We start from the raw sequence: 26,861 nt of genomic DNA, 5'->3' as shown, positions 1-26,861 counted from the left end.
GGTCCTTTAGAGGTTAGGTGCTAAGGGACTGTGAAGCCCATTAACAGGAGGGATAAGTGAAATCATTTGAGAGGCCCTTAAAAATGATAGTGTCTAAATATTCTAAAACATTTTGTAACTTGGTCTTATTTACCTACTCCATTTTTTCTGTAATCAACCTGAGTCTAATCAAGGACCATCTCTTTCCTGTCCCACTTACTCGTGGCATTTATTTCAGTTTATTTAAGTTGTTTACCACTTGTAACCAAACAGTGAGCTCCTCAAAGATTGATGAAGCACCTCATTCATTTCTGTATGCCCAGCAACGAGCACAGGGCCTGGCTTATGCTTAGTGCTTGAAGAATGAATGGGCGCAGATAAGCACCGCATGTTAAAGGAAGAAAATGCTACAGAAGCAATAAAGTAACGCATGGAAAGTCTTCAGCGGAAAGTAAATTCTGAAGCTGGGTCTTGACAGACTAGTAGAAGTTTGCCAAATGGAGAAGAGGAGGTAATTTTGAATAAAGAGCACGGTGTTCAGAGGCTCATCTCTGTTTTCTAACCCCCAAGAGAGGATGCTTGGATCTAAAGACAATGTCCTTCCAATTCTGAATGTCACAGGGGCAGAAAGACAGGCAGCGTGAACTGCCCTCTGCAGAACCATGACCATATTTGACTACTTTAATTCCAAAGAGAGAACCAGATTCCTAAACTGTCTGTAAGAGATCCTGCCTGTAGGAAAAAGGGCCTAAACTTCCTGAGATCCAAGATGATGTGGTTCCAAGCTTGAGCTGCTGCGATGTGTAAACTATGGATTTCCAAGGCACATATGCAAAAAACCCCGCAATGTGCTTATTCATTATTTTATTATTAACCCCACACTCTAACCAACTGAGCTAACTGCTCAGCCACAATGCGTTTATTCAAACAAGTATAGGGAACTAAATAAACCAGCTTCCTCTAATGCTGATTCTACGTGAAGCAAAAACTTGCCCCAGGCTCCCCAAATGCCAACCCTGGGACTGGGTAAATGAGCACTACACATAATGAGTTCCCCAGGTACCTGCTGTCTGTATCCTCCAAGCCCTCAGGATGTCTGTCTACAGGGAGTCACCTCCAGGAGCCCCACTGGCTGCTCCTGGGGGAGCTCCTTCTCTGGCTTTGAAGACTTCTCCACACAGAAGGGCTGTCAAGGAGGCCTGCAGCTCCCAAGCCTAACCACATTCCCACTAGAGTGTATTTATCTGCTGCCCCTTCAGCCTCAGCCCGTCATAGGCCCTTTTGGTTACCTCGCTCTTCCCTCCCTGGCCTGCATGCTGTGGCCAAGGGAGCACAACACTTTCATCTTCACTCCTCGGCCTCCTCCAGCCCAGCTCTCCTGTTGTGCCTCAGCACTATGCAGTCACAGGTAATTGTTCTTTAGAAAAGGAGCTGAAATGGGGCTTACTGCTCCTGGACTGACTTTAACTTATTGTAGTATAACAGCTCGTCACAGCTGGAGTAGGTCTTCATAAGGTTGTGTTTGCTCTTCCTACCTTTGATTTTCTTGGAAGAATTACAGGCTTCCCAGGGTGGAGGATACTAACCAGGTTATAGCAGCCATTCTTCTACCTCAAGACAGACTTCAACCAGATCAGACAACACTCTAGCCCAGGCTTTCTAGTAGCCCTGCTGGTATTTGGAATAGGACAGTTCATACTTGGGCGGGATCGTCACATGTATTGCAGGACATTTAGCACCATTAATGGCTAGCAGCACCCATGGCCATCACTAGAACAATTAAAAGCTCTAACACACATTTTTTTTATTTCACAGAAGAGGTGCCATACCACCCATGGCTGGACCGCTGCCTAGTTTATGCCCAGAGGCCTCCCAAAAGATAAACGTCTTTAGCCACATATTTTAGTGTCAAATTATTTTTCCTATTGGGAAATATATTCTGTTGCAGCTTTACTCTTTTTTTTTTAGCATTCTTCATGTAAATGATTAACAGCTGGTTGCCAACTTCTCTTAAATAATTTTTTATAAACTTGAAGGAGGTCTCCATGCCTGCTAACCTTCCTCACTGATGTGATTTACTTTATGCAAAAAGCCTTTTTCTGAATATGCATAAGGAAATCAAAATATAATTTAAATATACCCTACAGGAGCTTACTGTATAAAGGGACCAAAATGTGAAATATTACATGAATTGGACTGAGAGCTATCCTTCAACAAAATGATATATCTTTATTGTAACTCAGTTCTTTATATTCAGGGTCTGCTTTTGCTTTAGATGAGGGACACCTGAATTTGCTGCATCTTCCCTGGTATAATTGTTTACCTCTGCAGAGTAGGTGTATGCCTACTCACAAAGTTGAGTAAGGCTGTAAATCTGCCTTCTAGTTTAGGGAAGATGAAGATGTAGCATAGTTTACAATATACATGAGTGAGTGCTGTGAAGTGTCAGCTGACTTCCATCATTCAGACAGCAGTGGAGAGAGGATGGTGCTTGGTTAAGATTCACCTTCTCCTTCTTGAAAACAAGGTGAACATTTCTGAGTCTGCTTTGCTTCTGCTTCTTAAAGGATGTGCAAGGGGGTGATGCATAGTTTTGAAATAAAAGAAGTCTCCAGTCAATCCCTAAACAAACTGTTTTCAAGTAACAAATGAAAATTTCAGAATACAATATGCATTGATGGAGGGGAAGACATGCATTAGTCTTTGAAGAATGGGGACGATTTAAATAAGAGCAGGAAAAGAGGAAGGGCATTCCAGATGACAAGGAGGAAGAGTAGGTGAAGTGGGAATGTACATGTTTATACAGTGGGGGTGGGGGGAGGAAAATTAGATGATTCTATCATGCATAGGAAATTGTAATAGATGGCCACAGAACAAGAATATTTTAAGCAAAGTTAAGTAAATCCAAAGATCAACTTCAATCCACTGGGAAATGTATCCCCAGGTTTACAGCTGAGAATGAAGTTCAATCAATTTCAGAAATGTGATTAAACTGCTTTACTAAAATTATGCAACTTTTATTCTTCTACTTTTCCGATTTAGTGACCACCCAATGAAGAGGGAGAACCACACTCTCACCACTGAGTTTGTTTTGCAAGGTTTCTCCAGCTTCCACGAGCACCAGCTCACTCTTTTTGTGGTATTTCTTACACTGTACATCTTAACCCTAGCAGGTAATATAATCATTGTGACCATTATCCGTATTGATCATCATCTCCACACCCCCATGTACTTCTTCCTCAGCATGCTGTCCACTTCAGAGACTATATATACATTGGTCATTCTCCCAAGGATGCTATCCAGCCTCGTGGGTATAAGCTGGTCTATCTCACTGGCGGTTGTGCCACACAGATGTTCTTTTTTGTAACCTTTGGGATCACTAACTGCTTCCTGCTCACAGCAATGGGATATGACTGATATGTGGCTATCTTCAACCCCCTGAGATACACAGTCATTATGAACAAGAGGGTGTGCAACCAGCTGGTGTGGAGGGCCTGCAGCATTGGGCTGATGGTAGCTATGACACAGGTGACACCTGTATTTAGGTTACCTTTCTGTGCAACAAAGGTGGCCCACTTCTTCTGTGACATCCGACCTGTGATGAAGCTATCCTGCATCGACACGACTGTCAATGAGATTCTGACTTTGATCATCAGTGTTTTGGTGCTCGTTGTGCCTATGGGTCTGCTCTTCATCTCTTAAATCCGCATTATCTCTACAATCCTTAAGATCGCCTCAGCCGAGGGCAGAAAGAAGGCCTTTGCTCCCTGGACCTCCCACCTCACTGTGGTCATGGTCCACTATGGCTGTGCCTCCATTGCCTACCCCAAGCCCAAGTCAGAGAACACCAAGGATCAGGGTCAGCTAATCTCAGTGACCTCCACTGTGATCACCTCCCTGCTGAACCCTGTGGTGTACACCCCAAGGAGCAAAGAGGTCAAGGATGCTCTGCTCTGGGCCGTTGGAAGGAAGCTTTCCTGACAATTTGGGAATTGTTCTTCGGAGGCTCTTAGCATCCATTCTAAGCAGAACTATGAGGAGAAGAGCCCCATGTACTTGGCTCCCAGAGACCTGGCCCATAAGGAGGAGGAGAAGAGAGGAACAGAAACAGCATCTAACCGGGAGTCTGAAAGCTTTAAATATAGCCCCTGGACAAAGTGCTGGCCCTGTTTTTGTGGATAGTTAGGTAAACAAGGACAGGATATGCCTGAAGAAGAGGTCGAGGAGTAATGTGGACCAAGGATTTTTCATTGGCCTTTTGGTTTTCTTGTGGCTCTCCACTTAATGAAGACAACAGGGAGTCCCTTAGAAAAAACAGAATCCAGGACACACATTCTTCCCTACAATCCCTTCCTTCCTACTTAAGAGCATGAGAACTGCTCAACTTGGAGTCTCTGTCACAATCTGCTTGTACATGACATATCAAGTCATAAATCACTGTGTGGACAGGAAAAGTGGCCTCAGAATGAGATAGCCCAGGGGAAACAGATTTCCTCTCCCAGCTGCTTTAATTTATCCCAGTTTCTAGCAAAACTGTTTATTAAAGATGGTGACCACAGACAGTTTAATTAGAGATCCTAGCAATTCTAAATCTTGTCAGCCATATTAATAGCCGTTTGAGGGCACATGCCAAGATCCTCCTGGGTTAGTTCAGCTGCTGTTAATTCAGAAAGCATGTAATGGGTAATAGGAATGAACCAGGCTGTGGGCTAGATCCTGGTGAAGGAAAGATGAAAAGAAACCTAATGCCTGGCTTCAAAAAACTCAACTCTAGTGGCAAAGACAATTTTTTTTTTTTGCGGTACGCGGGCCTCTCACTGTTGTGGCCTCTCCCGTTGCGGAGCACAGGCTCCGGACGTGCAGGCTCAGCGGCCAAGGCTCACGGGCCCAGCCGCTCCGCGTCATGTGGGATCTTCCCGGACCGGGGCACGAACCCGTGTCCCCTGCATCGGCAGGCAGACTCTTAACCACTGCGCCACCAGGGAAGCCCCACAAACATTTAAAGATATAGTTTCAATTCTTTATGTCAATTGATATATACAAAAGATCGAAGGGGAATGGGAGGGAGGGAGAGAAAGAAAGAGAAACTCTGTTGGAGATGCCAGGGAAGTCTTCAGAGAGGAGGTGATCTGTAATCTGGACTGGTTTTAAAACACTTACAGGAGACTGTCTGATGGGCAAATTGTTGAAGGAGAAGAATTCCAAAACAAAGAAATAATATTTCACATGTATGAAAGTTAAGAGAAATGTTCAGGAAATGGAACGTGACTTGGCATGCTGACTCCAGGGTACAAGAAAGGAAATGAAGGGAGATAAGACCAGAAGGTTGGCTGGAGTCAGATTGTAAAGGCCTTGTTTGCTGAAGTAAGGAATTTGGCTTTAACTTTTAAACAATGGGAATCATCTAAGACTCAGGAAAACTCGAATTCAGTTTATGAGGCATCTATGTGAATTTTTGGCATCCTTATTGTCCTTACCTAGATCCACTGAGACATCTAAGAAGTTGTATGAATCTATAGACTCTAAGTTGAGAAAATCATGGGGGCAAAGAGAATGAGACTAGAGTATTTAGAGGTCATACACAGAAATAATTAGCACTTATGATGAAGCTGAATCAGGCAATCACAGAGAGCAGGGGAGCAGAGGCTGATCAAGGAGTTTCACGTAGATTTGGGGTTTGGGATCCAAATGAGTACCCAGTGAACAAGAACAAGGAACTAGCTGTCAAGTCAGTGACTAGGCTAGACCTCAGACTTGGGGTCACGATAGCTCCAGGACACAACTTCCACTAGAATTAAAGGGTCGGCTCAAAACTCAGAAAAGCCTTCAAAAGAAGATACAGAGACCCAAATAGCACATGTATCTGCTCTCCAGACCATAACAGAACTACCATGCCCTCTCTCAGGGTCTATAGAGGCAATGGTAAAAATCAAACTATACCTAAAGTTCCCTAAGAATATAAGGTGGCTGAAAGAAATTAAGAGAAGTTGTTAACTGGCAAATAAAAGAAATGAATAATTAAAAGCAAAGTATTGCAGGCAAAGTGTTTGACAGTCATTCAGTAAACATACATAGAATCTTTACTATACGCCAGATACTGGGCTAGACATGGAAAATATCAAAATAATTCTGCACTAATCCTTGAACAAAGGAGCTCCCAGTCTAGCAGGGGACATGGGCTTATGCAGAACTCACCATAATACAATGTGATAGAGAAATGGACAAAGTGTGCTTAATATTTATGACAAAGACATAAGCCTTGGGATATTTTTTTGTGATCTATATAAAGCTAATCTCATCAAGCCAGAAAGGGCCCTGCATACTGAGGTTCAGTGAAATAAATGTTTGTTACCTGGGCAATAAGGCTGTCTTGATCTAAGTATGGGGCCATCTCCTAAAGCCGAGGGCTATGTGGCTGTGGATGGCATCATGCAGAGTAACTTATCACTATGGACTTCTAGAACATTTATTACCCAGGTTTTCCAGAAAACTTGTTTGAATGGAATAGCTTCACAGTCACACACCATAGAATCATATGTTTTCAATAGCCCTTGTCACACCCCATCAAGGTCCCGGCCACAGAACTATTTTTGACCTACTAAACAGTTCCAGCCTCTCACTGAATATTTGGCTGGATTAAACAACCTGAGAGGAATCCTCCCTGTTCCCCAGGATTATTTTGGTTACTACTCATGCTCAAGATCATTTTATGGCAAGCAACTCTTCCATAATGTGGTCCTTAACATAAAACGCTTTCCCAGACATTATCTCACTAGGTCCTCAGAACAATCCTAGGAAGGAGGCAGGAATAAGGCTCTCAAATCTATAGATAATAAGGTTAAGACAGAAAAGGGGTGAAGGCAGAATTGAACTTGTACCACCTAGCTGGCATTTTCTGTTTACCCAGAGTATATCACTACCCAAGGGCAATTCACAGTATGGATAGTAATGTACCAGAGAAATCAAGCTAAGCAAAATTCAAATTCCCCAGGACCTCAAACTTCCCAAATAAAGCAAAACCTCATCCCTGAACCTTTTTCAAAAGAGAAGAATCCTCTATGGAATAGCCACCTGGGATCCTCATTCTAGCCAATGCAGACCCCCAAAGGAAGAGCATTTCCAGCAGCAGTTCAAGCTGTAGAGTCTTATTCACATAGAACCAGTTAAGAGTTTAGGGAACATGAGTATCCACTTTCTCCAGTGTTAAATCAAATCAGAGAAAAGCATTTGGAACTTCACAAGCAAACCTGGCCCTTACTTAAAGAGGTTAGGTCCAGTACTCAGTGCTGGGAATACAATAGTGAATTATGCTAAATATAATATATGTAATATATAAAATGCATACTATAATATATAAAATATAATATATAACATATATTTGGCAGACTGATGACTGCTAAATGAAAATTTTAAACAGGTAGTGAGAGCACAGAAGTAAGAAAACTTTAGTTCTAATTAATGTTTTTGAATCAGAAATACAGGAAGACAAATTCAGGTTCTTGGCCAGTCACCCAGTTCACTTCTCCTTCATCATGTATCACACCCTATTAGCAGTAGAGAGTGAGACTATGTAGTAGAGAGATTTGAAGTCTCTACTGTGGCCAATAGCTCTTTTGCTTGTTAGAAAACCTCCAACGTCTCAAGTTTTAACTTTGGTAAGAAACTCAATTCCAACTCCAAGAAAAATAAATATTCTTTATCTCTTTACTTTCCCACCCCTATTGAGCAAATCCTATTTGCTTAGCCAAATCTACTTCTCTTGGGAGGAGAGTTCTCTTTTTGTGAATGCTGGGATCCCATGGTGAACTTTAGTTTGGAGCCCATTTGTACCAGTCACCCACTGCAGCTGCAACATGAGGAACCAGACTTGAAGTCAGTAGACTGATTTCAAGCCCTGGGTCTCTCACTTATTAGCTCTGTATCCTTGGTTGAGTCACTTAAATTTCCTCTCAATTCCACAAGGTCTTGTGAGTGAATCTTTAACCACCATCTCATTCAGGGAAGTGTGGGGAGATGCAAGGCCTTTAGGATGAAAGTAAAAACGAGATGAGATGGAGGGAATGCAGGAGAGAATACTGAAATAGACTGCTGACTCATTTCTCTAGCCTTTCACTTGGTTGTTAACTTTTTTTTAATTGAAGTACACTTGACATGTTATATCGGCTTCAGGTGTACAACGTAGTGGTTCAACATTTATATACATTATGAAATAATCTCCACAATAAGTTTAACAACCATCTGTCATCATATAAAGTTATTACAATATTGTTGACTGTATTCCCTATGCTGTACATAACATCTCCATGACTTATTTATTGTATGACTGAAGTTTATACCTCTTAATCCACTTCACCTATTTTGTCCATTCCCCTACCCCCATTCCCCTTGCCAACCACCAAGTTTTGTTTTCTGTAACTATGAATCTGTTTCTGTTTTGTTTGTTTACTTGTTTTGTTTTTTAGATTCCATATATAAGTGAAATAGTAAAGTATTTGTTTTTCTTGGCCTGACTTATTTCACTTAACATAGTACCTTCTATGCCCATTTATGTTGTTGCAAATGGCATATTTCATTTTTTTCATGACTAATATTCCGTGTGTGTTTGTGTGTGTGTGTGTGTGCGTGTATCACCCCCTCTTTATACTTTTGTCTGTCAGTGGGCACTTAGGTTGCTTCCATATCTTGGTTATTGTAAAATTATGCTGCAGTAAAAAAAGGGGTGCATATACCCCCTCAAATTAGTGTTCTCATTTTCTTTAGATAGATACCCAGGAGTGGAATTGCTGGATCATATAATAAATGTATCTTTAATTTTTTAAGGAATCTCCATACCATTTTCCATAGTGGATGCAATTTACATTTCCACCAAGTGTATAAGGTTTCCCTTTTCTCAGCAACCTCGCCAACACTTATTTACTATCTTTTTTTTATAGTAGCCATTCTGACAGGCGTGAAGTGATATCTCATTGTGGTTTTGATTTGCATTTCCTGATAACCAGTGTTACTGAGCATCTTTTCATGTGGTCTGTTGGCTATCTGTGTCTCTTCTTTGGAAAAATGTCTATTCAGGTCCTCTATCCATTTTTTAATCAGACTGCTTGTTTTTTTGTATTGAGTTGAATGAGTTCTTTGTACATTTTGGATATTAACCCCTTACCAGATATATCATTTGCAAATATTTTTACCCATTCAGTAGGTTGCCTTAATGTTTTGTTTATGGCTTCCATCACTGTGCAAAAGCTTTTTAGTTTGATATAGTCCCATTTGTTTATATTTAATTTTGTTGTTCTTGCCTGAGGAGACAGATCCAAAAATATACTGCTAAGACCAATGTCAAAGGGATTTTACTGCCTATGTTTTCTTCTAGGAGTTTTATGGTTTCTGGTCTTACATTTAAATCTGTTATCCATTTTGAGTTTATATTTGTATACAGTATAAGAAAGTGATCCAATTTCATTCTTTTGCATGAAGCTGCCCAGTTTTCCCAACAACATTATTGAAGAGGTTACCTTTTTCTCACTTTATATTCTTACCTCATTTGTCATAGATTGACCACATAAGCATTGGTTTATTTCTTGGCTCTCTATTCTGTTCCATTGATCTATGTGTCTGTTTTTATGCCAGTACTACACTATTCTGATTACTATAGCTTTACAGTGTAGTTTGAAATCGAGAAGCATGATACCTCCAGGTTTGTTCTTTTTCAAGATTTTTTTGACTATCTGCAATCTTTTGTGTTTCCATACAAATTTTAGGATTATTTGTTATACCTCTGTGAAAAATGCTATTGGTATTTTGCTAGGGATTGCATTGAATCTGTAGACTGCTTTTGGTAGTATGGTACTTTTGACAAAATTATTCTTTCAATCCATAAACACATTATATCTTTCCATTTATTTGTACCATCTTCTATTTCTTTCATCAATGTCCTATAGTTTTCAGAGTACAGGTCTTTCACCTCCTTGGTTAAATTTATTCCTAGGTATTTTATTCTTTTCAATGCAATTGTAAATGGGTTTTCTTAATTTCACTTCCTGATAGTTCAATTTTAGTGGATAGAAACACAACAGATTTCTGTATATTTGTATACTGCAACTATACTGAATTCATTTATTAGTTCAAATAGCATTTTGGTTCAGTCTTTAGGTTTTTATATTTATAGTATCACGTCATCTGCAAACAATGACAGTTTTAATTTTTCTTCTCCAATTTAGGTTCCTTTTATTCCTTTTTCTTGTCTGATTACTGTGGCTAGGACTTCCAATACTATATATATCAAATAAAAGTGGTGAGGTCTTCCCTGGTGGTGCAGTGGTTGAGAGTCCACCTGCTGATGCAGGGGATGCGGGTTTGTGCTCCGGTCTGGGAAGATCCCACATGCCACGGAGTGGCTGGGCCCGTGAGCCATGGTTGCTGAGCCTGTGCGTCAGGAGCCTGTGCTCCGCAACAGGAGAGGCCACAACAGTGAGAAGCCCACGTACCACACACACACACGAAAAAAATGGTGAGATAGGTCATCCTTGCTTTGTTTCTGATATTTGAGGAACTGATTTCAGCTTTTCACCATTGAGTGTGATGTTGGCTGTGGGTTTGTCATATATGGCTTTTATTATGTTAAGGTATGTTCTCTCTACGCCCACTTTGTTGAGAGTTTTTGTCATAAATGGATGTTGAATTTTGTCAAGTGCTTTTTCTGCACCTCCTGAGATGATATTATTTTTGTCCTTTGTTTTGTTAATGTGTTGTATCACATTGATTGATTTATGGATGTTAAGCTATACTTGCATCCCTGAAATGAATCCCACTTGATCATGGTATATGATGCTTTTAATGTATTGTTAAATTAGATTTGCTAATATTGCGCTGAGAATTTTTGCATCTAAGTTCATCAGGGATATTGGCCTGTAATTTTCCTTTTTTTGATGACTTTGTCTGGTTTTAGAAGTAGGGTAATGCTAGCCTAGTAAAATGAGTTTGAAAGTATTGCTTCCTCTTCAATTTTCTAGAATAATTTGAAAAAGATCGGTATTAACTCTAGAATTTGGTAGAATTCAATTGTGAGGTCATTGGGACCTGGACTTTTGGTTTTTGGGAGTTTTTTGATTAACAATTTAATTTCATTACTATTTATCAGTCTATTAAGATTTTCTATTTCTTCATGATTCAGTCTTGAGAAATTATATATTTGTAGGAATTTACCCATTTCTTCTAGGTTGTCTAATTTGTTGGCATATAATTGTTCATAATATTCTCATGATGCTTTGTATTTCCTTCATGTCAGTTGTAATTTCTCCTCTTTCATTTCTGATTTTATTTATTTGAGCTCTCTTTTCTTCTTGATGAGTCTGGCGAAAGGTATGTTGATTTAATTTATCTTTTCAAAGAACCAACTCTTAGTCTCATTGACTTTTTTCTATTGTCTTTTTAGTCTCTGTCATATTTATTTCCACTCTGATCTTTATTATTTCCTTCCTTTTATTAACTGTGGACTTTGCTTGTTCTTTTTTCTCTGGTTCCTTTATGTGTAAAATTAGATTGCTATACTTGAGATTTTTCTCATCTCATAATGGAGACCTGTATCATTATAAACTTCCATCTTAGAACTGAGTTTGCCACATCCCATGGATTTTGGAAAGTTGTGCTTCCATTTTCATTGGTCTCAGGTAATTTTTACTTGGTTCTGTTTTTCAGAGTTTTTTTTGTAGTTGATTTCTAGTCTCATGCTTGTAGTCAAAAAGATGCTTGATATGATTTCCAACCTTCATTACATTTACTGAGACTTGTTCTGTGGCCTAGTGTGTGATCTATCTTGGAGAATGTTTCATGTGCATTTGAAAAAAAGGTGCATTCTTCTATTTTTGGATGGAATGCTTTGTATATATCTATTAAGTTCATCTTATATAATGTGTTGTCTAAGTCCAATGCTTCCTTATAGATTTTCTGTCTGAATAATCTATCCATTGATGTAAGTGAGGTGTTAAAGTCCCCTACTATTATTGTGTTAATGTCTATTTCTCTCTTTATGTCTGTTAATATTTGCTTTATGTATTTAGGTGCTGTAATGTTGGGCACATAGATATTTATATGTTATAACCTCTTGTTGAATTGATCCTCTTATTTATCTATTTTTTATTTTTGGCTAAGTTGGATCTTCACTGCTGTGCAAGGCTTTCTCTAGTTGTGGCGAGCAGGGGCTACTCTTCATTGCAGTGTGCAGGCTTCTCACTGCAGTAGCTTATCTTGTTGCAGAGCATGGGCTCTAGGTGTGCAGGCTTCAGTAGTTGTGGCATGTGGGCTGTAGAGCACAGACTGTAGTTGTGGTGCATGAGCTTAGTTGCTCCATTGCATATGGGATCTTCCCAGACCAGGCATCAAACCTGTGTCCCCTGATTTGGCAGGCAGATTCTTAACCACTGCACAACCAGGGAAGTCCCAGATTGATCCTTTTATAATTATGTAATGCTCTTCTTTGTCTCTTGTTACAGTTTTTGTTTTAAAGTTTACTTAGTCTGATATAAATATTGCTACTCCAGCTTTCTGTTTCCATTTACATAAAATATCTTTTTATATCCCTTCACTTTCAGTCTGTTAGTGTCTTTAGGTCTAAAATGAGTCTCTTGTAGGCAGCATATAGATGGGTCTTTTTTTTATCCACACAACCATCCCATGTCTTTTGATTGACACATTTAGTCTATTTACATTTAAAATAATTATTGTTAGTATGTGCTTATTGACATTTTGTTAATTGTTTTCTAGTTGTTTTGTACTTCTCTGTTTCTTTATTCTTCTCTTGATCTCTTCCCTTGTAATTTGATGACTATCTTTAGCTTTATGTTTGATTTCCTTTCTTTTTTTTGTATATATACTAAAATATATGGTTTGTGGTTATCATGAGGTTCATATATAACAACCTACACATATAGCTGTCTATTTTAAGTTAATGATCTCTTAAGTTCAAATACATTCTAAAAGCCCTACCTTTTCCCTCCCCTCCACCATCACATTTTATGTTCTTGAGTTCAGATTTTATATCTTTTAGTTTTGCGTATTCCTTAACTACTTATTGTACATATAGGTTATTTTACTACTTTTACCTTTTAACCTTCATATTACCTTTGTAAGTAGTTGGTTCATCATATTTACCATATGTTTGCCTTTACCAGTGAGACTTTTTCTTTCATAATTTTATTTCTAGTTGTGTCCCTTGGGTGTTTTTCACTACTTTGTCTTTCAGATCACTGATCTGTTCTTCTAGATCATCTAATATACTGTTGATTCCCTCTAGTGTATTTTTCAATTCAGTAATTGTGTTCTTCTGCTCTGATTGGTTCCCTTTTATATTTTCTTTTTGTTGAAGTTCTCACTGTGTTCATCAATTTTTCTCCCCAGTTTTGTGAGCAACTTTATGATCATTATCTTGAACTCTTCATTGGGTAGATTGCTTATCTCTATTTTGTTAAGTTCTTTTTCTGAGGTCTTGTCTTGTTCTTTCATTTGGAACATCCTCCTCTATCTTCTCATTTTGCCCAATTCTCTATGTTTATTTCTTTGCATTACATCCATTACCTCTCCTGATCTTAGAGAAGTGGACTTATGTAGGAGATCTTCTACAGAGCCCAGGAGCACAGACCCCCTGCTACCAAAGCTGGATGCAGCAGGGGTGTTCCCTACATGGGCAGCATACGCTTTTCCGGTGTGGCAGGGCTGACTGTTGCAGACACGTTAGTATGCAGTGTTGGCCCCCAGCTCATCTGACTGCAAGATCCTGCCTCATGTAGTTGATGTGGGCATGCTGGTGGGTGAGGCATGTCCCCAGTATGGCTGGTTGTGAGGCCCAGTAGCATGCTACTGCAGCACATGCACTGGTGGACAGGGAAGGACCCTGGTGTGAGTGGCTGTGTGGCACAGCAGCATGCAACAGCAGCAGGCTCACTAGTGGCCGGCATTAGCCCCTGACATGGCTACCTGTGAGGGATGGCCATGTGCAACTGCTGCCCATGTGCATGACTGGTCATGTTGTTGTTGGTGTTCTATTAGTGCAGTTCTCTGGTGGGCGGGGCAGGCCCCCAGTGCAGTTGGCAGCAAGGCCCAGCATCACCTGACTACCATAGGCATGCTGGTGGGTGGGGCAGGCCCCCAGTGTTAATAGGCTAGAGGGAGAATTCCAAAATGGTACCTGTCAGTGCCAATGTCATCATGGTAGAATGAGATCACAAAAATGGCTGATGTCAGCAACTCAGTCATCAGTGGTAGTCCCAGCTGCTTCTTGTTTCTCTGGGAGGCTCTCCAAGATCAGTTAGTGGGCCTGATCCCACTACCTTTCAAACTGCTGCCTTTGTGCTAGGACTCAGAGCAAGTGAGGTTTTGCATGCATTATTAAGAGTGGAGTCTTAAATTCCTACAGCTCTCCTGAACATAAGCCCTGCAGTTTTTCAAAGCCAGGTATTTTGGGGCTTGTCTTCCTGGTCCTTGACACCTGGGCTGGGGATCCCAATGTAAGGACTGGACTACTTGCTCCTTGGGGAGGGCCACCATGGTTTTGATTTTCCCCCTATTTGTGGATCACCACATTGGGAGTGTGGGTGCTAACTAGACCTTTTCTCTGTGCCTCCTGTTTTGTTGCAGCTCCTTCTTTATATCTTTAGTTGTGAAAAATCTTTTCTGCTAGTTTTCAGATCACTCTTAGAGATAGTTGCTCTTTAAGTAGTTATAATTTTGGTATGCCCATGGGAGGAGGTGAACTCAGGATCTTCCTACTCTGCCACCTTGATCCAGAGCCCCTGTAACTTCTTGATTTAGTATATTTATAATACAGAACAATGTAGACTCTAGGATTTTTCTTACTGGGGAAGTCTAACTAAAGTTCTTATTTCTAATCAAACTAGGAATGAATGGATACTAGTGTTTACTCCATACAAATTTCTTTAATCAGAGGAAAATGAACTTGGAAGTTGTCACTCCATCCTTATAGCAATAAAAGCTGGACAAACTGAAAGTCAAGAACTTTTCTTGGACGTACCAGAGAACTAAGGTTGTAGGTCAAACTGCCACCTGGATATCTAGACAGATGACTACATCCAGAGAGACACAGTTGAAATATTCTTATCTGATGCAGGAACCACTAAAGCCATAAATCAGAATTCTTAAATGGTAATTTCAGTGAATTGTTGCAGGCTGAATATAGACTAACTTGAAAGTGAACAGCTCCTGGGAGTTGCAATCTTAGGGGAGCCCCCACATTTTCATGCATCTTGCCTTCAGGAACCCTACCAGATTCTCATAGTGAAGATTCAAGAATGATCCCTTCATGGCTCTAGCAGGGGGAAGGAAAGAGTAATTACTGTAAAATATATTCAGATCCTTCTCCATAACAAAGACCTACAATGTCAGGGAAAACAACCTTGCTAGAGCCTTATCACAGGTTCTGGAAGGAAATTCCTCCATCCAATCAACTCCAGCCCTTACTGTGTCAATGAAGTGGGTGGGGCGGGGAAAAAAGTTAACAGAGGTCAGGAATTCAAGGAAATATATAGGGAATTCCACAGATGGGGAAGAGAGTGAGGACCTGGAGAAAATACTGGAGAAACACAGGTGAAGGTCATGACCCTGAAACACTGGCCCACTTAAAGATTGAAATTGAACAGGAAGATAATAGAATAACCTTTTCCCTACACCTTACCACCATACCAACAGGGGTTCAGTGAAATAACAGTGAATTACAACAGAGAGGGCTGCAAGACACAGACTATACAAAGAGAGAAAACAACAAGGACACTAGAGGAATTTGAAGCCCCTGGCCAGATTAACATAAATCCTCCCTTTAAAACATTAAAGTCCTATTTATATCACTTTCTGTTACTCAGTATAACACGACTAGCTTATAACAAAAAATTACCAAGTCAATCTGAAAGAAAAGAAAAACAGTCTGAAAAGATGAATCAAGCATCAGAATCAGATTCAGATATATCAGAGATTTGGAATTATCAGAGAATTTAAATAACTATGGGAATTTAAAATATATGTTAAGGGCTCTAAAGGGAAAAGTAGACAGTATGCAAAAACAGATGGTTAATGTGAGCAGAGAGAAAGTCTACAAAAGGATAAAAATAAATCCTATAAATCAAAAACAAGGTAATAGAAATGAAGAATACCTTCCATGTGCTTATGATTAGACTGCACACCACCAAGGAAAGGATTAGTGAGTTTGAAAATTTGTCAATAGAAACCTCCCAACCTGAAATGTAAACAGAAAAGAAAGGAAAAAAAAAAACATAACATCAAAGAACTGTGGGATATACAAAAAAAAATATAACATATTTGTAACTGGAATAACAGGAGGAGAAGGAAGACTACAACAGAAGATATCCTTGAAGTAATATTGCCTGAGAACTTTCCAAAATTTATAACAGGCATCAAACTACAGATCCAGGAATCTCAGAGAACACCAAACAGGATAAATACGACCCCTCCCCCAAATAAAAACAAACAAACAAACAAACAAAACACTTAGGGATATTATATTCCAACTACAGAAAACCAAGGACAAACAAAAAATCTTGAAAGAAGTCAGAGGGAAAAACAAACACCTTACCTATAGAAGAATGAGGATAAGGATTAATACAAATTTCTTGTCAGAAATCATATAAGCAAGAAGAAGGTAGAGTAAAATATTTAGTGTTCAAAGGAAAAAGCCATCCACTTAGATATTTACATAGAGCAAAATTATTCTTCAAAGAGAAATATCCATCCACTTAGATATTTATACAGAGCAAAATTATTCTTCAAAAGTGAAAGAGAAATGAAGACTTTCTCAAACAAAAACTGAGAGAATTCATTGCCATCAGACCTGCCCTTTAAGAAATGTTAGAAGAAGTTCTTCCTGAGGAAGAAAAATGATATAGATAAGCATAAAGGATCAACCTAAACAAAGGAAGAGTATAGAGAATAAATAAAAGTACATAAAATATAATACTTTATTTTCTTAGTTGATCTAAAAGATAACTACTTGTTTAAAGAAAAACAGTAGCAATTAGTGGAATGAATGAAAGGAATGTCACAAGGGACAGAAGGGAGGAACTGGTAATACTCTGCATAACATGTGAAGCAATACAGTGTTATTTGAAGATGGAGTTAGATCAGTTAAAAGTGTATACATAATATAAATCCCAGGGTAACTATTAAAAATGTTTTCAGAAGAAAAATTGGTATGTTAAGAGAAAAGACAAAATTGAATCACATAAAATGCTCAATTAAAATCACAGAACACCAAAAAGAGGGAAAAAAGAAACAAAGAATAAATGTAATGAATAGAAAATAGTTACAAACATGGTAGATATTAACCCCAAAATATCAATTCACTTTAATTGTTTAAATACATCAAATAAAAGATAGATCATCAGAGTGGATTTAAAAAATAGGACAAATCTATAGGTTGTTTACAAGAAAGCCATTCAAATAGCTTAAGGAGATAAAGAAAAAGATATGACAGGCTAACACTAATCAAAAGAAAGATGCAGAAACTGTATTAATTTCAGACAAAGTAGAATTCAGAACTAGGAAGTTTATCTAGAATAAAGGGTATTACATAATAATAAAGAGATATATTCTACAAGAAGACATAGCAATATTAAATGTGTATGTACCTAATAAAAGGGCATAAAAATATCAATACATGAGGAAAAACTTAGAAAAGAGAAAGAGACAAATCTATACTATTATAGTTGAACATTTTACCTTTCTGTCAATAATTGATAGACTAAGCAGGCAAGACATTATTAAGGTACAGAGGAACTAAACAGAAATATCAATCAATTTTATCTTAATAGTTGACATTTATAGGATTGACATTTATAGAATTCTCAATCTAAGAACAGTGAAATACAAACTCTTCTTAAGCTCACATGTAATATTCACCAAGACAGACCACATTCTGGGCCATAAAACACAAGTTAACTAATTTGAAAGAACAGAAATCACACTAAGTATATTCTCAGACCAAAATGGAATTAAACCAGAAATCAACAACAGAAGAATAGCTGGAAATTCCCAAGTACCCCAAAGATTTCAAAATTTCTAAATAGCTCATGAGTCAAAGAAGAAGTCTAAAGAGAAATTTTGAAAATATATTTTGAAATTAATAAAAATAAAAGTTATCAAGATTTGTGGGTTGCAGAGAAAACAATGCTTAGAAGGAAATTATAGAATTAAATTCATACATTAGAAAAGAAGAAAAAATAAACATCAATAACCTAAGTCTTGTCTTAGTAAACTAGAAAAAGAAAAGCAAATTAATCCTAACACAGGCAGAAGAAATAATATTAGAGCAGAAAGCAATAAAATTGAAAACAGAAAAATAATAGAGAAAATCAACAAAGCCAAAGCTGGTTATTTGGAAAGATCAATAAAATTGATAAACCTATGGCCAAGCCAACCAAGAAAAGAGAAAAGACACACATTAACAATATCAAATGAGGGTGGGGTCATAACTACTGACCCACTAATATTAAAAGAATTATAAAGGAATATGAAAAACTCTTTGTCCAGAAATTTGATAACTTGGATGAAATAGGTCAATTCCTTGAAAGACACAAAGTACTACAACCCATGTGAGAAGAAATAAAGTGAATAGCCTTATATATGTTAAAGAAATGAATTAATAATTAATTGCTTTCCAAAAATTAAAGTGCCAGGCTCAGATGGTTTCACGGATAAATTCTACCACATAATTAAGGAAGAAATAATACCAATTTTCCACAATCTCTTCTAGGAAGCAGAGGCAGAGAGAACACCTCCTAAGTAATTCTACGAGGCTAGTATTACCCTAATACCAAAACCAGATACAGACATCAAAAACAAAAAGAAAAAGAAAGGAAAAGTAAACAGCTGACTAATACTTCTCATCAATATTAATGAAAAAATCTTCAACAAATACGAGCAAGCTGAATCCAACAATGTATGAAATAAAGTATACATCATGACCAACTGTGACTTATTCCAGGTATTCAAGGCCAGTTCAAGATTTGAAAATCAATCAACGTAATCCACCAAATTAGGGGGCTAAGAAAGAAATTATATGATATCAATTGATACAGAAAAAGCATTTAACAAAAGTCAATATCCATTCCTGAAGTAAAACTCTCAGCAAAAGAGGAACTGACAGAGGAAATTTCTCAGTTTGATAAAGGACATTTTTAATAACTTACAGCTAACTTCATACTTAATAATGAGATATTGGATGCTAGCCTCCTAGATCAAGAACAAGACAAGGATGACCCCTCTTGTCACCCATATTCAATGTCATATTAGAAGTCCTACCTTGTGCAATAAGACACGAAAAAGAAATAAAAGGTATACACATGGGCAGGAAGAAATAATACTCTCTTTATTCACAATTGACATGATTGTTTATTTAGAAAACCCCAAAGGATCTACAGAATTCTTCCTGAACTAATGAGTATGGTGATATCATAGAATAAAAGGTCAATATACAAAAGTCAGTTGTTTTCTTATAAAGCACCAATGAAAAATCAAAATCTAAAAAAAATATTTACAAAAATGTCAAAAATAATAAAATACATATAAATCCAACAAAAATCTATAGGATCTTTATGTGAAGACTATAAAACACTGATAAGAGAAATCAAAATGATCTAAACAGACAAAGACTATGTTCCTGGATTAAAAGACTTATTAAGATGTCGGTTCTTTCCAACTTGATCTATAGCTTCACACAATCCAAAGCAAAATCTCAGTAAGCTATTTTATAAATAACAAACTGATTCTAAAGTTTACATGGAAATGTAAAATATATAGACAACACAATACAGAAGAAAAAACTTGAACTGAAAACTACCTAATTTTGAGGCTCACTATAAAGGTACAATATTCAAGATTGAGTGGTACTGGTGAAAGAAAATATAGATTAATGAAACAGAACAGAAATTCCAGAAATGACCTACAAAAAATATAGTTAACTGATATTTTTGCAGAGGCAATTCAGTGGCAAAATGATAATCTTTTTGACAAATGGTGCTGGAATGGTTGAATACCCATATATCAAAAACAACAATAAAAACTCCTAGATACAGATGTTACACCTTAGACAAAAATTAACTCAACGTGGATCAGAGACTTCAAATGTAAAATGCAAAAACTATAAAACTTCTACAAGAAAATATAGGAGAAAATTTCTTTAACCTTGGGTTTGGTTATGACTTTTTAGATACACCTGTAAAATTATGATCCATGAAATAAACATGGTAAGTTGGACCTTATTAAAATTGAAAACATCTTGTGAAAGACACTGCTAAAAGATGGTAAAACAAGTCAGAGACTAGGAGAAATATTTCCAAAACATTTATCTGATAAAATACTTCTATCCAAAATATACAAAAACTCTTAAAACTCAGCATTAAGAAAACAAGTAATCCATTTAAAAAAGGGGCAAAAGAGCTGACAGCTCATAAAAGAATATCTACAGATGGTATAAACATATGAAAAGATGCTCAGCATCATTTTTCATTAGGGAAATGCAAATTAAAACAGCAGTGAGATATCATTACAAACCTATTAGAATGACTAAAATCCAAAAGAGTGATAACAACAATTCCTGGTGAGGATGCAATGCAGCAGAAACTCTCATTCACTGAGGGTTGAATGTAAAATGGCATAGCCACTTTGAAAGAGAGTTTGACAGTTTCATTCAAAAGCAAATATATTATCACTATATTATTCAGCAACCACACTGGTAGGTATTTGTCAGGTGAATTAAAACTTCTGTCCACACAAAAACCTGCACACAAAGTTTATAGTTGCTTTCTTCACAATTGTCAAAAACTGGAGGCAACCAAGATGTCTTTCAATATGTGAATGAGTAAACAGTTGTACATCCATACAATGAAATACTATTCAGAGATAAAAAAAAATTAATGAGCAATCAAACCATTGGAAGGCATGGGTATATCTTGACTGTATATTGCTAAATGAAAGAACCCAGGCTGAAATAGCTATACATTTTATGGTTCCATTTATATGACAGTGTTCAAAAGGCAAAACTGAAGAGACTACAAACAGATAAATATTTGCCAGGCATTTGAGAAGGAAGGAAGGTTGAACAGAAGCATATGGAATTTAGTGACACTATTCTGTATGATACTATAATGGTGGATACATGACACTATACATTTGTCAAACCCATAAAACTTTGCAGTAGAGTGAACCTTAATGTAGGAAAATGAAAGAAAAATCATTTAGGAAATTGAGATCCCAGAATGCAATGCAAGCTGAAGAAAAATAATCTAACTGTATTACAGATGTACAAAACAACCTCACTGAAGCGGGCAAGGGAAAGGTACTAACTGAAGTATTTTGGAAATGAGTGAAGTCTGTAGGACTAAAGGCAAAAGGAACTACACATAAGCACTCTCTTCTAATGTTTAAAACTGTTTCCCACAGGGGTTCAGGTTAAGAATTCTTAAAGTGCTATAAATTTATACTGGAATTGAACAATTAAAATATGGATGCCAGATGGTGGAAACAAGATTTTTCACTGTTAGGGTGGGAAGTTACAGACAAGCAAGAGGGGAAGGCTAGAATGATCTACATGGTAATGGCTTATGGAAGCCCAGATCTTGGTTTCTAACACCAATTTCCAATAAGAGAAATTATCCTTAGATAAATGGTTGGTTGTAGAACTAGGTCAGTAAATATACACAATGAGCCTGCAGCATCTTGTAGTGCCTAAAAGTAAGAAAGTGTTAAAATAGACAACTCAAATGATTTCGGTTTTGTCAAAGGGACAGAAGAGCCAACTGAAAGAGCTTCCAATAGCCAAAACTGGAACAATCTAACATATAAAGTAGTATTGGATTATAAATCAAAAGATAAAATAAATAACCACAAGTTCATACTGAAATGGAATAAATAAATTACTGAATAAATAAGTGGGGGAGAAGAGATGAATCTCCTGGGCAGAACTCCAAATAATTTTTACACATACTCCACCCTCAAGGAAGTGGAGCATAACTTCCTCTTATTAAGAGCGAACTGTACATAGTGATTTTCTTCCAAAGGGTACAATTAAACAGTGAGATAAAAAGAGTAACTTAATTCAGAAATCTATAAAACACTACCTCATCCAGGTAATCAAAATTAACATCAACAGTGATAAGTCATATTGATAGCATGTTCCCTAAATACAATGTGATAAGAATGGCACTTTTTCTCTGTGGTCTTTCTCCCAAAATCTGTAACACCTGGTAATTTTCCTTTCCCTGAAGTTTACTTTAACTGGTATTAATATAGACACTCCTATATTCTTTTGATTGATTTTTGCATTATTATTATCTTCCACCCTTTTATTTTCTACTGGCCAGTATCATATTTAAAGTTACTTTCTACTAGACAGCATATGGTTGTGTCATGTTATTAAAGCCACTCTACTGATCTCTGTTTTAACGTGGTATATTTAGAATATATTTATACCAATTATATTTAATGTAATTATTGACATGTTAGGTCCAAGTTCACTATTTTATATTTTGTTTTGCATTTTATCTGTTTTTTTTCTTTTTCATGCTTTCCTGTGTGTTAATTTAACATATTTCAGAATTCCATTTTGACTTTTCTATAGCATTTTTAGTGTATCTCTTTATATAGTTCTTTTAGTGGCTGCTCATTAGGTAAACAACAAAGAATGGAGTTGATAGATCATATGGTAAGTATACATTTAACTTTATAAGAAACTGCCAAACTGTTTTCCAAAGTAACTGCACCAATTTGCTTTCCCAATATGAATTCCAGTTGCTCTCCATTCTTGTAAGCTGTTGGTATAGTCGCTATTTTTTAGTTTAGCGATTCTGACAGGTATGCAGTTGTAGTATAGTGGTTTTACTTTGTATTTCTTTAATGGGTAATAACATTGAACAACATTTCATGTATTTATTTGTCATTCTTATATCTTTTTGGTGTGGTGTCTGTTTAAATATTTTGACATTTTTAATTGGATTGTCTTCCTACTCTTAAATTTTGAGAGTTTTTTATACAGTCAGCCCTTGAATGTGGGGGATTAGGGGTGCCCACCCTCCACACAGTCAAAAATCTATATATAACTTTGCAGTCTGCCCTCCGTATCTGTGGTTCCACATCTGTGGATTCAACCTACCATGGATCATATAGTACCGTAGTATGTATTTATTGAAAAACATCCACGTATAAGTGGACCCCCACAGTTCAAACTAATGTGTTCAAGGGTCAACTGTGTATTTTGGATACAAGCCTACTGTGAGATATGTTATTTGAAAATATTTTATTCCAGTGTGCTGTTTGTCTTTTACTTCTCATTAGTTACTTTGACTAAGCATTTCTTAAAATTTTTGATAAAGTTCTGTTTAATAATTTTGTGTTTAATGATTATGTTTTTGGTATTGTGTCTGAAAACTTGTTGCCTAACTCCATTTCATGAAAATTTTCTAATAAAAATTTCATAGTTTTAGGTTTTACATATAGTTCTAGGATATATTTGTGTCAATTTTTGTATAATATATGAGGTTTAGGTCAAGGTTCACTTTTTTACATATGGGTATCTAATTGTTCCAACATCCTTTGTTGAAAAGTTTATCCTTCTATGAAGAGCAGTATGGAAGTTCCATAAAAAAAAAAAAAATAGGGCTACTATGTGATCCTGCAATCCCACTCCTGGGCAAATATCTGGAGAAAACCATAAATTGAAAAGATACATGCACCCCAATGCTCACTGCAGCGCTACTTACAATAGCCAAGACATGGAAGCAACCTAAATGTCCATCGACAGATCAACAGATAAAGAAGATGTGGTATATATATATATATATATATATATATATATATATATATATATATACAACAGAATATTATTCAGCCATAAAAAAGTGAAATAATGCCATTTGTAGCAACATGGATGAACCTAGAGATTATCTTACTAAGTGAAGTAAGACAGACAGACAAATATCAGATGATATTGCTTATATGTGGAATCTAAAAAAAAAGAGAGATACAAATGAACTTAATCTACAAAACAGAAATAGACCCACAGACATAGAAAACAAACTTATGGTTACCAAAGGGGAAAGGAGGGAGGGATAAATTAAGAGTTTGGGATTAACAAATATACACTACTATATATAAAATAGGTAACCAACAAGGCCTACTGTATAGCACAGGGAACTATACTCAATATTTTGTAATAACCTATAAGGGAAAAGAATCTGAAATCACTTGGCTGTATACCTGAAACTAACACAACATTGTAAATCAACTATACTTCAGAAAATTTTTTTTTAAATTTTATCCATCCTCCACTGAATTTCTTTTATACCCCTGTCAAAAATCAATTCTACATATTTGTATAATATTGACTATTCTCATTCAGGAATATATCTCTTCTAAGATCTACCCCCCCCACACACACACACAACATCTTTTGTGTAATGCTTCATTTTGTCTTCATTTGGTTCAATTATTTAGGAATTTTAGCAACAAACAGGCCCTATGCTGACTTCTCTGCAGTATATATGTCTCTGCAGTATTCTCAAAAGAGTGGAGAAACTTCCTCAACCTGCATTGCTCCTTATTACCTGAAAGCAGAGACAGACTTGCTTATGCATGCCCTTCATAAAACCAGCTTGTCCTGCAGCCCCTTTTCCAGATATCACACGAAAATATAGAAAACATGACATTCCTCTCCACTCTTCCTTCACCTCCTCCACCCCTATACAAAACCCTTCACAGAAGTTCTTAAACATACAAACTGTTTTATGTAAATGGATTCCTGTGGGCCTGACCCTGACATGTCTGAATCCCAATGGAAACACAACTTAGCCTCAAAATGAGACACTCATACTACATTCAGAATATTTTTCCATGTTTTCAAAATGTCATCAATAATGGGCTTCCCTGGTGGCACAGTGGTTGAGAGTCCACCTGCCGATGCAGGGGACATGGGTTCATGCCCCGGTCCGGGAAGATCCCACATGCCATGGGGCGGCTGGGCCCGTGAGCCGTGGCCGCTGAGCCTGTGCATCCAGAGCCTGTGCTCTGCAACGGGACAGGTCAGCGTACCACAAAAAAAAAAAATGTCATCAATAATGAGACAACTGGAGCTTGAACCAAAGTGATGAGAGCAAGAATGGAGAGGAAATGTTACTACAAAGGATAAACCAGGCTCTAGTCCCAGATTCAATACGAAGCACAAGGAAGAAGGTGAAATGCAAGCAAGATCACTCATCCTCAGTGGAAAAGCATGAGGTGATTCATAAAAATATGAAATATGGGCGAGTTCAGTTGTAAATACACGTTGAGTATGAGATGATTATAGACTTTAAGTGGAAATATTCTGCGGAAAGTTGGAAATGTAGATGAGAACCTCTGAGAATGTAAAATGGGGAGCTGTCACTATAAGGTGAAAAAGTTAAGCTGTGAGAATGAATGATTTCTCCGCGGGAGAAATCAGATAGAGAGGAAAACAAAAGACCAAGGATTGAACTTTGAAATTAACGAGTAGCGTTCAAGTGGCTGACTATAAAGCCTGGGTGGCAAAATATGTCAATTTAAGCAGAAAAGGGCTAATTGAAAAGGGGCAAAGAGCTTTCCTCTGCTGCAGGCATCAAATTAATTTTGGTTTTAATATGTTTTTTTATTTGTTTGTTTTGTTTTGTATGTGTTGTTGTTACTGTTGTGTGTTTCTCTGCTACTGATGCTCAGTAGCATCACTATCCCTTGATCTTGCCTTGCTTTATCCTCTTGAAAAGGAAGGAAACTTTCTGATATCCATGGTCTAGGAAAGCCAGAATACTGAAATTTTACACTAACAACAACGATACGATACCCTGTAATAATCATTTTCCAATTTTACCCTTTCAAAAAAGAGATCATCCCTGCTTTCAGCAGTTATATGGCTACCAGATATTTTCTGATTAATTATTTGCATCTACACACAAGTATTCCTTGCAAAACAACCCTAACAGATTACTTATATATCCAGGAACTCCACAGATTATACACAAGGTTTTCAAAGCAAAGTTTTCAAAATAAGTGCTTAGTTTTCCAATTGTAAAGTAAAATATGCCCATTCTGGAAAAGTTAAGATGATATAAAAATACATAAGTATACTGGAATGATTCAAAAATCCAACTAACTGGACATCACAGTAAGCACATTTCCTATAGTCTTTTTTTAAATATTACTGAGATATATTTTGTATAAAAAGTCACATTGTTTTTTCACTTACTATAGTAAAAGCTTTTTTCTATACTATTACAGACTCTTCATAAGTACTTATAATATTTAAAGGCTTCAAAATGTTCCATCGTATAGCTGTCCAATATTTTTAGTCATTAATTATGTTTTAGCACTTGGACTTCCATTTCATTTTTCTTCAGTACAAAAAAAATTGTAGGAAATTATGGGCTCTAATTTTTAAAATAATCCATTTTGAGTCATCCTCACATGAAACAGATTTAATATGAATACCAATTTCAGTTAAATGCAAAAAGATGTTTCACGGGATTCTAATATGTTCAGGTTTTCTCTGCATATGAAATTCCCACAGTGCACAAAAACGGTCCAATGATTTTTTTTTCTGGGTAATGATTACAAACCTAGAGTTAATCCTTCCCTTCAGTGTATTAACCCCAAATCTCTCTTCTAATAACTCTACTTCCTTTCCCTTAAAAAATATCATCCAAATTACTTTCAACCATTGTCTGCCATAAAGTTCACTTTTGGCTTTTGGTTATTTACAGGTATCCTATACAGTGATGAGAGAAGAACATCTATCTTTATTATATTCAAGTACACAGATCAATGTGCCTAGTGCTTTAAGAAATTATCTTAAGACTTTCCTGATG

General features: G+C 37.0%; 1 protein-coding gene across 1 annotated transcript in view; it reads left to right on the top strand.

Moving 5' to 3' along the window:
• Positions 1-3,031: 3,031 nt before the first annotated feature.
• Positions 3,032-26,861, top strand: part of LOC309957775 (putative olfactory receptor 10J6) — a gene marked incomplete at both ends in the record, with an annotated part of 134,383 nt that continues 110,553 nt past the window's right edge. Inside the window, one exon of the mRNA XM_082833217.1 lies at positions 3,032-3,290. Coding sequence (XP_082689343.1) covers positions 3,032-3,290 — 259 coding nt within the window. The remainder of the gene's footprint in view (positions 3,291-26,861) is intronic.

This window comes from Leucopleurus acutus (genome assembly GCF_964270905.1).
Source record: "Leucopleurus acutus genome assembly, chromosome: 2".
Classification (NCBI taxonomy): Eukaryota; Metazoa; Chordata; class Mammalia; order Artiodactyla; family Delphinidae; genus Leucopleurus; species Leucopleurus acutus.
This window is presented reverse-complemented; position numbering and strand designations above follow the sequence as displayed.